The sequence below is a fragment of the Ambystoma mexicanum genome, chromosome 6q (genome assembly GCF_040938575.1).
Source record: "Ambystoma mexicanum isolate Mex_15411 chromosome 6q, UKY_AmexF1_1, whole genome shotgun sequence".
Lineage (NCBI taxonomy): Eukaryota > Metazoa > Chordata > Amphibia > Caudata > Ambystomatidae > Ambystoma > Ambystoma mexicanum.
In genome coordinates this window covers 20,774,852-20,788,125 of record NC_090937.1, presented here as the reverse complement: position 1 = coordinate 20,788,125, position 13,274 = coordinate 20,774,852, and the positions used below count along the sequence as shown (strand labels likewise).

The 13,274-nt window shown below is 42.8% G+C and overlaps 1 protein-coding gene across 5 annotated transcripts in view; it reads left to right on the top strand.

Moving 5' to 3' along the window:
* Nucleotides 1–13,274, top strand: part of ABRAXAS1 (abraxas 1, BRCA1 A complex subunit) — a 403,189-nt gene that overhangs the window by 13,263 nt on the left and 376,652 nt on the right. Inside the window, exon 2 of one of the 5 annotated variants that reach the window (XM_069630388.1) lies at nt 4,526–4,699. The exons of 3 other annotated variants lie outside the window; for them this stretch is intronic. In XM_069630388.1, coding sequence (XP_069486489.1) covers nt 4,655–4,699 — 45 coding nt within the window. In that variant the 5' untranslated portion in view covers nt 4,526–4,654. Of the gene's footprint in view, nt 1–4,525; nt 4,700–6,008; nt 6,115–13,274 lie in introns of those variants that run through there. One more of the 5 variants, XM_069630389.1, reaches the window with a different exon arrangement.

The following is a 13,274-nucleotide window of genomic DNA, read 5'->3' as shown; positions in this document are numbered from 1 at the left end:
GCATTGATTAAAGGGTTAAGCATAATACGAGTCTCTGTGTCTTGACATAGAATTTAAATGCTTTTATCTTGAAACAAGGCAAAGACTTGGATATTTATCTGGGGTTTTGTTTGTCCTTCATGATGCAAAATAGTTAATGTCGCCCCAAGTTCTTATCTCTGGCCATTAACAAAAAGATGTTAAGTCTTTAAAGGCCCCAGTGGGAGCCCTGTGGACTTTGCTACCTGAGCTGTGTGTGTATCCTGCCCCTCCACGGGCATCCTGTAGTCCAGTGGTCTTCAAACCTTTTTGGCCAGGGCCCCCCCAGATCAGAATTTGGGCAGGCTGGGCACCCCCAAAAATGCTGTATGTACAAATGGCTATGAAACATTGCACTCCGTCACCGCACCCTACTCCCAGTATAGTCCCTGGGCTCTCCCACCTGCTCCCATTCCAGTCGCTCGGCTGCTCCCTCATCCCTCTCTCTGTTCTTTCACCACTATCTCAGTACTCCCCGCCCATCCTGCTTCCACCACAGTGCCTGAGCTCCCCCCATCCCGTTCCCAACACAGTCCGAGGGCCAGTGGCAGGTGGTGAATTTTTTAAGTGGAGGGCCATAAATATTTCCCACAAAAATGCCATTGCGACCGAGCGCAGCGAGAGAGCTTGAACCAATCAAAGGGGGTTCCCCCCGTGAATTTTCTTTAACCATTTAGTTTGAAGACCTGTGCTCTAGTCACTGTCAAAAGAAGACGGCCACACATTTTATTGCATCCTTGAAAAACCCAGAGCTTTCATACTCTTCCCCGGAGACCGGCAGAAGTGCATGAAGACCTGTTGTCTCTTTGACAAACCTAGAGGTTAGGCAGATCTGGTGCCCAATTCATTGGTAACTATGCATTGTAGTAAACTGCCCATCTTCGCAGCACACTTTTGTGACACCTGAAAAGGCTTATAGATACCTTTCAAGTTTTCCATGGACATGCTTGAGAAGGCCATCCATTCCAGTTGTTGCTTAGGATTCTGGCCTAGGACCACCACCGTTAGACAATCAATTCCACACCAGGAGACGGACCTACAGGAGGTAATACCCAAGTCATCGGTTTACAATATCTCCCACAGGACTTTGAGTCCGCTTGAAATTTCTATACTAGAGAGAGGGTTCTCTTTCGTACCTATGCATAATCCATCCAAAATGAATACGGAGATTGAACTGCGCAGCCTGTTCCGCAAAATTAGACTGAGAGACTTTTTTGGTAAGAACGACAAAGAACACAATGACGAAGGCTCCACTACCCCATTCAGGAACAAGTCTAATTTTACGCCTAGTCGGAATATGGTGACAGATGAAACGGTGATCTTTGAAAAAGCTGTCCTTAGGGACTTCAATCTATTATATAAACGAATCACCGAGCATCCACATACACCTAGTTTCAATTTTTCTCACAAGGAATGGGAATGCCTGAGAAAACTAAAAGAAGACTTGTCCATTGTGATTAAGCAAGCAGATAATGGGGGTGGCATTGTTGTACTAGATGCCACCCAGTATGATTCAGAAGTGATGCGCCAACTTAATAACCCTATGGTGTACCATAAATTGAGTGGGGATCCCACAGAAGGAATTAGCAAAGAAATCAATGCCATCTGCACTACAGCACGCGAGGCCAGCGAAAAGGAATTTGTATTCCTTACGGACAAGGGAACTAGAGTCCCCTTATTCTACATACTACCTAAAATACACAAAGACCTTTTAAATCCTCCGGGGCGTCCCATAGTCTCACTTTGCAGCTCCATACTAGAACCATTGGGACAATTCCTTGACTATTTCTTGAAACCCCTGGCATCCAATATTGCGACCTATGTAGCAGATACCACAGATGCTATCAAACATCTCGAAAATTTACCTTTTAATCCAGAACATGAGATGTTAATTACTTTGGATGTAGAGTCTCTGTAATCTAACATACCACAAGATGAATCCCTGATTGTTATTAAACATTTTTTGGACACCCGCACTGCGACTCAATATATACCTAGCAAATTTCTGATCCAACTTTTAGAACTGGCACTTACCAAAAATTATTTCAGATTCAAGAACTCCTATTATGTACAGGTGAATGGTACTGCAATGGGGGCATCCTTTGCCCCCAATTATGCTATCCTCTACATGTGGCAATTCGAGAAATCGCTCATATTACATGAGTCCAATCCATTTTTTGCAGCCATACATCTATATAAAAGATATATAGACGATATTATCATGGTTTGGGATACCACCAAAGGGGACCATAACATCTTTCTCCCCTGGATTAATTCTCTTAATCCACATCTTAAATTTACTATGACCTCTAGCAACATTTCGCTTCCGTTTCTGGACTTGACAGTCAATACTGATGGTGAGCACATTTTTGTGGACTTATTCCGTAAAGCTACAGACCGCAATTCTATTTTGCGGTTCGATAGCTTTCATCCGAAATCACTCAGAGATAGTATCCCCTACGGGCAATTTCTGAGAGCAAGACGGAATTGTACCAAAGTTAGTGATTACTCTACTCAGGCTGATATCATCACTACCAGATTAAAAGCTAGAGGATATCTGGATCATCTACTTAGACAGGCTCGTAAGAGAGCTAGATATCAGCATCGAGATATATTGCTCACCATACAGAATAAACCAGATATCACTAATCAACGCATTGTATGCGTAACCACTTTTAATTCATATCATAAGGAGATCAAAATAATGATTTATAAACACTGGCACCTTCTACAACTCAATAATCCAGAATTGGAACGACCTTTGTTTGCCTTCAAAAAAGGAAAAAATCTTAAAAACTGGCTGTCACAGGCAGATCGAGTTAAACCTACCTCTCCACAACCCACACTACCTATACAATGGGGTTTCCAACCCATTACGGGACATTTCCCTTGTGGGTTCTGTAATGCTTGTAAATCCACTACAGCATGCTCCAAAATATGCATTAATGGTAAAGTCTGGTCCCTTAAGCAACACACGACATGCAACTCTTCCAATGTGATTTATGTTATAGTCTGCCCTTGTAATAAATCCTACATAGGTAAGACAGCGAGACCCGTCAAAACTAGAATTTCGGAGCATAAATCTAGAATTCGGACGAATACCCATAATGCTCCACTAGTGGCCCATTTTCTAGAATTGAGCCACAACTTCGATGACTTTAAGTGGTGGGCACTGGAACGAGTTTTGGGAACTGATCGTCTCAACACTGCTACTAGATTGGCACAGAGGGAACAATGGTGGATGTATCAGAAAGACAGCTATCACACTGGACTCAACCATCAAGAAGAATGGCTCCAGTGTGTATTTTGAGCACTATGTTTTACCTGTTCACCACCAACTTCAAACAACCTTTCCCCCCACCCCCCCTCCTTTTTTGCATTGTTTTCATCTGTACCCAGAGGACGGTTATTCACCGCTTAATATTGGGCGATGTACTGGTGTTTATATATTCATACATTACACGTACTAGACAGGGATGCTGCAATAGTTTAGAGAGCTTCATTATTCATGTTTTTATTAGCCTTTTGCAATGCAGCATCATTGCTGTGAATTTGATGGCTTCTTTCAAAACATTGGCACGTTATCAAAGGCCCCTGTTTCATACCATTACTTTTGTGTGTGCTGCACCTGTGGAGGTGATATATCTATGAAGTACTGTTGCTTGCCCAATTGTGGTGTCACCGTTTTTTCTTTTTTCTTCTCTCTTTTGTTCTTTTTGCTCCTCGGCATTGCTTCCGTTGCTTTGGGGGCTTCTCTGCAATATTGGCATGATATTAGAGGTCTCTGTTTTCAGGTAGCGTAAATATGCGCTTTGCCCCTTTAAGTTCACTAGACTTTGGAATCTAGGTCACGTGACAACTCGCGTTAGTCACGTGGCACGATGAGGCATTACTTTAGTCAGCCAAGACTCCTCCTCGAACTCGGAAGCAGCTGATTTGAGCTGCACCTCGATACGGCTTCCATTCTACACACGGAGCCGGCGATAGCTTGAGGAACCCGGCTCTATTACGGCGACAGCCCCATGACCGCCGTGGATTACGTCTTGTATGCCGACGCGGTAAGATTAGTTGTTTTCGTTTCGCTGGTTCATTTGCCGACCATTTCGGACTTCTTGGATTGTTCTCTAGCGATAATTAGTGGAGGAAGAGGCAAGGGAGTGGGCGGTTGTCTTTCCCTTCTCTTTTTCACTTTCACTTTTTCACTCCTGACTCCCCCCGCTATATAATGGCCACTGGAGACACAGGAGATACATTGATTGAGTAGGGGTTTTAGCGTCCAGAAATCTCCCCTAGAGTAGATTTGTATTACATGATGGGAACGATACTTAGAGGCTCTTTCGGCACTTTATCAATAATGCCGTCGAGACTGAGGGCCTGACTTTAGGAAGGAATGATATGCTTGAGTGCATGCGATCTTCTTATGGCCCTCTTCTTCTTGCTTTTTCATTCTTCTCTTTTTTTTTTTACCATTTCCTATTTTATTTCTTTTCCCCTTTTTTCTATGCAGGATCTGGTCTGCACAAGACTACCAGCCGATGGGATATTCTCTCTCCCCATCTAACCAGAATTACTGTGCACCCTGACACGACTCTAGGGGTGTACCACCAAGAGAAATAAAATTTCTTTCTTTACTTTGATGGTTACTTTTCGAATACATTTAATAGGAATTCTCCCTTCGCAGGTATGGAAATGATACTTGTTTAGTTATTGAATTGAGGATTTTTTGCTGTCTATGGATGTTATGTATTTTTGAATTAAGTTATGCACAATGCACTTATACTTACATCCTAGGATGTGTAGTAAAATAGACTACTTTGGTCAGATTGGAGACAAGCACAGATTTTGTTGTTGCCTGTTTTCTACAAAGAAATGTTGGGCTTGATTAAGGTATAACCTTTTCCACTCCGCAGGAAATATTGATTATTGTTGACCTGCGTGTCATATGTGAAGATAGATCGAGTACCAATTGAGGATTTTTTGCTGTCTATGGATGTTATGTATTTTTGAATTACGTTATGCACAATGCACTTATACTTACATCCTAGGATGTGTAGTAAAATAATATGCACTTCAACCGGATACGTCCAGCATTAATTATGTGTTTTTATGCTGTTTTTACTTGTACGATAATTGAATATGTGTTTATTAAAGATTGTTTGAATACTTCTTCATGTTCCTTGACCTGATCTATCCCCTTATTTAGCTTCCTCACTGTGGGCAGTATATTCCACTGATTTATTCTATGGTTCTGTGTGCATGAACCCTCTCTCCCCCTTGGTGGGTTTGTTCTGTTTTGGTTCTCCCCTGGGTTCATGGAGCTGGGGACGCCTATTCTGGATTACATAGGATTCTGGGATGTGCAGTTTTCCTAAATTTCAAATGGAAAAGACATAATGACAAACCCCACGATTCTGAGCGGGGAGGGAGGGCCGGGGTCGGACTGGATCGCCTTTTCGCGCATGGTCATGGGGAAATGTGAGGGCTTTGTTTATATCGTAAAACCCTGACAACTTGGGGAGGTGAGGCATACTTCCCCTACCTCCCCCGCCATCAAAGCATCCCATAGACTCCAGTGCTATCACATCATTGCAGCAAACCTTCTGAGCTCTCAAATTTGCCTGGGTATTTTATGGTCCCCCTGCCATGAGTGATGAGGCTGTCCAGTCCCCTCCTTTTATTCCCCCTCGAATTCTGGGACATGTAGTTGTGTATTTATCACATATGTGTATAAAGCGTGAACTAGGCACAAAAGGCATCTGAGTGCCACAGTAATACATTTACAATAAGGTAAAAAACACAACTAAAACATTAATCTAAAACACAAGTGTAAAACCTGCTAAAAGAAACTTAAGACTGAATTCCAAAAGCAAGACTTTAAAATGTATTTTCTGAATTACAGGTAATCTGGGATAGTGCCTATTTCGGGGAGGGGCTGCGTTCCAGCATGAAACTGCAGCACCAAAGATCTGCTACAGGAAGCCGATCGTCTGAACCTCTTGATGTGACAGTTCCTGACTGCGTAGGGCTCTACAAGCCTCAGAGATCATACATTTATATGCAAAGGATAAGGAGGTCAACTTCTGAATAGCTTTGAAGGTGATACATTTTCATTCGCATGCTCCAGTCTGACCATGTGAGCTGCCTCTGGCCATTTCCTCCAATCTAAAAATAAAATGTTAGTTTAAAATAAATTCTTGCTTCTAGTGAAAACCAATGCAGAATTTTCAAAATGGGAGTAATTCTATCACACTTCATTGCTCCAAAAATCAACCTTGTAGCAGCATGAAACCAAGCTTTTAGAGCTGTCAATGAAGATTGAGGAAGCCCAACAGTAATGAATTGCCAAAGTCAATATGAGACAAAACTAATGGTAAATCCCCCAAAAAAAAGGAACAGGAGAAACTAAATATTGAATAGCTCTTAAAGAAATTAAATGAAAATGAGCAGATTTAACTAGAGAATTAATGAGGTGGCCATAGACAAACTGGAATCCATGAGGAAATCTGACTATTTAGCATGGGGAGGCAAACGAGATTGTGCTGAAACCAACCACTTGTCAATAGGAGATCATACATTGGAGTGAGATAATAATGGCAATTGTGTTTGACGTCTTCAATTTCAAAAAGTGATCAGCCATCCACTTGTCACTGTAATGCAGACAATCTTGGAGGCTGTAAATACCACCCACAGACGACACCCTAATATCAAGCTGAGTGCCATCAGCATATTAATGCATATGAACATTATGTTTCACAGCTAGTTGACTCAAAGCTCCACATATAAATTAAAGAGCATAGGGACACCATGAGCATTTCCTCAAAGCTAATATATCTATTTGTCATTGGAACACTGGGGGATAAAGAGTCACCATAGTAGCAGAATGATCCCTGTGCTCTGTTCACACCTCCTTGGGTCTTCTGAGACATTTGGGATATTGTGAGATACTTGCTTTATACTGCCACATTGCCGTGTTTGTTGCTCACCACACAGTAGTTTGTACTACGTGATGCATGCTTCTAAAAAAACAAATTAAGAACAAGAAAATATAATTTTAGATGTGGCACCGTGTAGTACAAGCTGTTGACTGTTTCTTTTTTCCCCTTTCTCTGCCCATCATTTCTTTTTTTTCACTTAATGCAAGTTGTGCGGCCTCACACATGCTGCTGGGCGGTGCTTGCTTTATCTGTTGAATGCCAACATGATCAAAATCCCCATCTGATAGATGGCACTGCAGGGCTCATCGGAAGCACTAGGGTATAGCTAAAAGCAAGGCGACCACCCACTGCTTTGGCTGGAAAGAAGATTCCCCAAAATCGGTTAACAAATGCAGTTCCTTTGAAGAGGGAAGATGGAGCCTAGTTGGCAGGCCAATAAGGGGGGGGGTTTAGGAGAGAAGGACCTTTCCTTTGCTCTTCCAGTATCTGTCTGTGGCAGCACAAAAATGGAAGACAGACCGAGGGTAGAACAGACTGCTTCCGGAACTGTGTAGGAGGTGGTGGTGTTAGTTCTGAATTTTCTGAGCTCTTGGCCCCCATTAATGGTCTATCAGGCGTACAGTTGACTATCAATGATGAAAAATGGCAGGCGATTTGCTCTCTCACATGGAACATACCTTTAGATCCCGTGTTATGTACAAAATAACTGCACTAACTATACTATAACGCTGCAAAACTACACAGAATAGATCCATCCAAGTGTTAGAAATATCCCAGATGCAAACTAGGAGGGACCCATCTTCTACATCTCTCTTTATGTTGTGCTCTAGTTAAAGAGTATCGGCCATATCTAGTTGAGACAATAAGTGATCTAGTGGGCAAACTCATACTGCTCTCCCATTGGGATTGCTTACAGAATGTTACTCTTATAATACTACATAGGTTTGCTTAGATTTACTAGTTTCTTGAAGGCAGATAGTTATGAGTAGGTTGAGTAAACTAGCTCCAACAAATGTAGAGTGGCTCAATTATATGATATACTTGTACTTGCTCTGGAATGGGATTTCTCCAACTTATGCTCTGTCTACAAGACATTTGGACTGATTTTCAAACTTATTTGTCTTCATTAACGTGTAATACGTTTTCCAAGAAATGTGAACACTCTGCATAGATCTAAAAAATCATTGTCGTCTACCCCACTAATGCTGTAGCATATTCCCGATTTGATCTTGGTAAAAACGTGCACTGCTAGCAGCCGCTAGTACCAGAGGGAAGGAGGGGGAGCAGTTTGGTTGTTGACATATAGGTTGTATACAATACTTTGGAGGTGTATCTCTAATGGACATATGAAATGTAATTTCAGATTGTAAAAAAAAAGTGTCACTACAAATATATCGTAAAAACAAGAAATAGATGTATCCAATCCGCTAAACTTTGGAACTCACTCCATACTTTCCTAAGAGCCCCACAATCACCTTGAATTCAGAGAAGTATTTAATGGCTTTTATCCTCGCAAACAGCGCTTGACTATTACTTCACATAGCAAACTTTCATAAGAGACCTAATAACCTCCTTCCCTCAAAGCATCCTTCACTACCAAAGGACAAGCGTGCAGTCTGACCAAAGGACCATGAAATGAGATGTCATATTTCATAAATTCCTGCTTGAAATACTATGCCATCAATTAATTTAGATTAGTGGACTAGATCGATGACGCATAGTAAAAAGGTTAAAACTGGAGTAAATCTTTGCCCCTCCTAAAGGGTTTTTCGTGCCTTGAATATAAACCAAGATTGAGACACTTCATAGAATTGAGAAGGTCAAATAGATGCATTTATTTAGCATCAAACAAAATCACTTGAGCGGAGAGAGGCGTATGCTTCGCTTGTGCTCTCTGCCTTACTTGCAATCTCTTGCTCCTTAAATGTGTTTTATTTCAGCTGTGTTAACATGACGTGTACATAACACAGGGTCCTTTTAGAGGTAAATCACAGACTGGGTGAACAGAAAGTTTGGTGAGTAATTCTAGTGAAATACAAATAGACATGCAGGAGGAGGCTCAACATGTGTTCCTTTTCTAGCCTCAGCCTGAGGTCGGGGGTGGGTCACCACCAGCTTGTATTGGTGCATGCTATTTTGACTGCAAGCTATTTACTAGCTTGTGAGCAGTGCCTGGAACTTAACTAAAACACACACAACACATACACACGCTCACACTCTCTGTTTGGGATTTCTAGACTGTCGTGTTACATTTTGACAGAAAAAAGAGAACTGGTGTTCATTTAATGTATATTTCCACAAACGGCCCTTTAGACATCAGTTCTATTATACGTGGTATCTTAAAAGCACAAGTTCTGATATACAGGATGGGAAGAGAAAGGAGACTCCTCGGTACTAATGTCAATAGCCATTATTTGTGCAAGTGCCTGGCAGCAAACAGGTAGACGATGTAGATGAAAACAGGCCCCTAAGAAAAATTAGGAAGGCACCAATTTCCCGCCAAAAGAGCTGATGACGGACAAAAAGGACCTGGTAAGATCCCATGTGCCAGTAGGCACCTGGGCTTCTTCAGCAATACCATTCAGCTTCTTTATTGCTTTGCGAACAGAGTGGAGGTGTTGGGCACATAGACACAGCAACCTGCCCATAGGATTTTGCATACACCTCACTTTTCTGCAAGTATCCTATCTAAAGCAACCTATTTTGCAGAGCCACCAGACATACCACCTGTAATTTTGCAGTGATATTACTCAATATTTCACTGCTCAATAATGGTTGCTTCTAAGAATCTAGCCAGGTGAAGGATACCAGGGGATGATTGTTTAATGAGATTGCCAAATACCTGTGCACCGGTATCATCCTGAATAACAGTTCTGCGATGCCTGGTAGGGTTGTCAACAACAGGATGTCTAATGGATATGAATAGAAATACGAATCCTAAATGGCAATGGCCTCTCCAATGTGGGAACATCCGTGTCATCTCTAGGAATGGTGAATGTCATGTTGCAGTTGGTGCTTGTGAAAGGATGAGTGGGACACTGGTTGCCTGAACAGAAGAATTGCTTTAATGCTTGACTTTTAGAACAAAAAACAGAGTTCCTTATTGCAGTAGAAATCTAGGACTTGGCTTCAGTCCCTTAGGATACCCTGGTTCTCAGGGTTCGGCAATAAGGGTGGAGCTGAGGGAACCGCAGATCAATCCTCGTATGCCCAGCGACAGTTCATTGCGACTTTTTCCTCAGAGGTCCGTCTCTCCTATAAGATGAAGAGAAAAATGCTCCCAGTCCTTCTTTGCTGTTTGCCTGATATAGACGCTGGTGTAGAGGTGGCCAATCAGGGCCCTGAGGCCGGGCCCAGCAATATAATCCCTCCCAGGCACACCCCGTTTTCCCCAGGAAGTGTCTTGCCATGATGCCTCGCTGTCTGGGCCATTCTAGCTAGATTGAGTCCCGGTGTCCATTGCGGGACGTCCCGTGCTGATTTCCATGAGGCGTTCCAGCTGTGTAAGACGTGACTTGTTGTGTGTGATTCCACGCAGCGGCAAAGGTTATGGCCGACGGTTCCGTGGTCTCACTACAATCCGCCTCACTGACTGTGTTGGTGGGTTCTGTGTCAGGTGAGGTCCCAAGGCGTTCGTGAGATATGCCGTGCCTGGCTCGGTGATCAAACAGAGCCGTAGTGCTTTCCCCGCACTGCTTCTTCCCCACTGAAACGCCCCCCGCATTGCAGCCAATGATAGAGTATTCCGGACTATGCTTGGCTGCGTGGCAAACAACGGAGCTCTCATGCACCGTACAGTCCTGTGCACGCTCACAGTGCTATATCCTAGGAGCTTAGAACCATTGTTCTCAATACAAACAGCCCCTGTTATGTTGGAGGCACGAAGATGCGGGGAAGGGATGGAAAATGAATGAGGGTTATTATCCAATATCTGTGTATTATATAGAACCGGGGCCGCTTCAGTCACGAGGCCAGCCAGGGAGAAAAAAGGAGTAAATGCATCTAACAAAGGGAAAGTAGCATTTGGGAGCCTGTGAATTTGTCGGGCTCCTTTGCACAGCACCTGCTGTTGTAACTGAGCATACATGGAGGAGGAGGAATGGGAGGCATAGGGGATATTAGCTATTTCCTAAAATAGTCCTTTAAATATAGTTCTAGTGTCTATACGTAATATAGTCATGTAAAGCATAACATGTAGCAAAGAATGGGAGGGGCAACTCTTTCAGCAGGAGCCCTTCCTCTATAAAGTCAGGAAACTGCAAGCAGACATAGCAATTGCTGTGTTGAGCCACCTTGTGTGTATTATGCATAATGGTAACACATTAATTTCTGCTCATTCACGATGATAATTCTGGTCAGGGGGTAAAGTTGCCATTGTAACATTAGGAGAGGGTACAGGTGTAGATTTTATCGAAAGGGGCCAATACGTATCACATAATATAAAAGCGCCAGCTAGTACAAGCATGATCCAAAAACAAAAACACAGAAAGCACAATCTTGGATGATACCATTTTCTGTCAGTTCGTAATACTTCATATTTGTAGGGCAATTGTCTTTTTCTTTTGTCATGAGAAAAAAAATGGAGAGGCATGGTCAGTGTATCCGTGGAGGTGGCAAATATATTTTTGGAGTGTCCAAAATACCTCACCCCCATGTAGTCCTTCAAAAGTTGGCGGTCATGACCACTGGGGTAGCTGCTCTCTTCTGAGAGTGTTCCCAAATAATCAGTTTGTCATTGACAGTTTCATTAAAGTTTTCCTGGTCTCAGATTATAGTGTGGCCCCTTTGTTGGTCCTACAACGTCTTTGCAGCACAGTGTAGCTGGAGAAAGCAATCCAAGTTCCTTTTTCCCAGCTGACGTTTCTGCAGAAGAAAAGACAAGTCGTGCAGCAACATAGCCATCCTCGGCTGTTTGTGTGGCATGAGTGGTAGAGTTGCTTTCGTCACATTCCTGGCATGAATCCAGTTTTTGTATCCATCACACCTGATTGACGTTTGTGTTGCCAAGAGCACCTGCACCAGCCCTTGGGTTGCAGACCAGAGGTACGTTGAAAGTTCTTATTCAGCACCTAGTCACCAGGCAGGATAGTATTGCAGCCCCTCCAATGGCTGGAGTAGACAGTCTTTGGACCCGTTAATGAATAATGGGCAATGCTTTAGTATGCTCCTTACAATAGTCCATCAGCAAAGGATAAAGCACACCAGACAATTTCTTTGGGTGAGGAAAGCCCCACAGATCGGCTTGGCGGCCCATAACAACCTCATATGGAGACAAACCCACTACAGAATGTGCAACAGTATTCACAGAGAGTGAAGCTTTAGCCAAGGCGTCTACCCAGTGTCTACACATGCACATATAGGATCATTTATTCTTACGTGTGGCATTGCAGCGTTTCACTAAACCTGCCGCCTGTGGGTGATAAATTGCATGAAACATTTGTCGTATACCCAATGGCTGACAAACCAGATTGATTATGCTATTCACAAAATGAACCCAGTTATCACTCCATATTGAGCGGGACAGAGCATATCTTGGAAAATATTAGTTCACAAGGGTTTTGGCTGTACTCCATAGTGTTCTCTCTCAAGGGAAATACCTCTACCCATTTACTGAACACACAGACAATTACCAAAACATATTTGTATTTCTGTCAGGGAGGCAACTCTACAAATTCCATTTGTAGTGGGTCGAATGGTAAATCTGGAGGACCAAAATCGCCCTTCGCTGTTTCTTCTGCCTTTCCAACATTGTGTGTGGCACATATAATACAATGTATACAACATGCTATTGCTGCTTTGCAGATAAGTGTAGTTAATAAATTAATCATACCATCCGCCCCATGTGAGCCGGTTCATGGCTGACTGATATCATCATAGGTACACATTTATTTGGCAACATCCATCTCCCCTTGTTTCCCCTGTCCACACAACACCTATTCTCAAAAACAGCATCAATCTCCCATTGTTTCAATTCCTGGCGCATAGCATCTGCTTGGATACTGAAAATTATGTCTAGTGTGATCTCAAAAGAGATGGTCTGTTGTGCGTAGACAAGAAACATAAGTGAGAGAATATGGGGTTTAGGCAGTTGTCTCTGCAATTGTGTCCACAAATGCATTGCCTTTGCCCACGTGGCCAGTTATTTTCTTATGTGCGCTGCATTTTATAATGGCAAGATGACTTGGCAAGGCCAGTGAATTGAGCCATTTGTGAATACATTCGCCATTGTTGAAGTTAGCTTCTGTGGGATGTAAGAAAACAGTGTTCCATCCAGAGACTCCCAAAACTATGGGAAACTCCAAAGGCATACTTGCTATCATT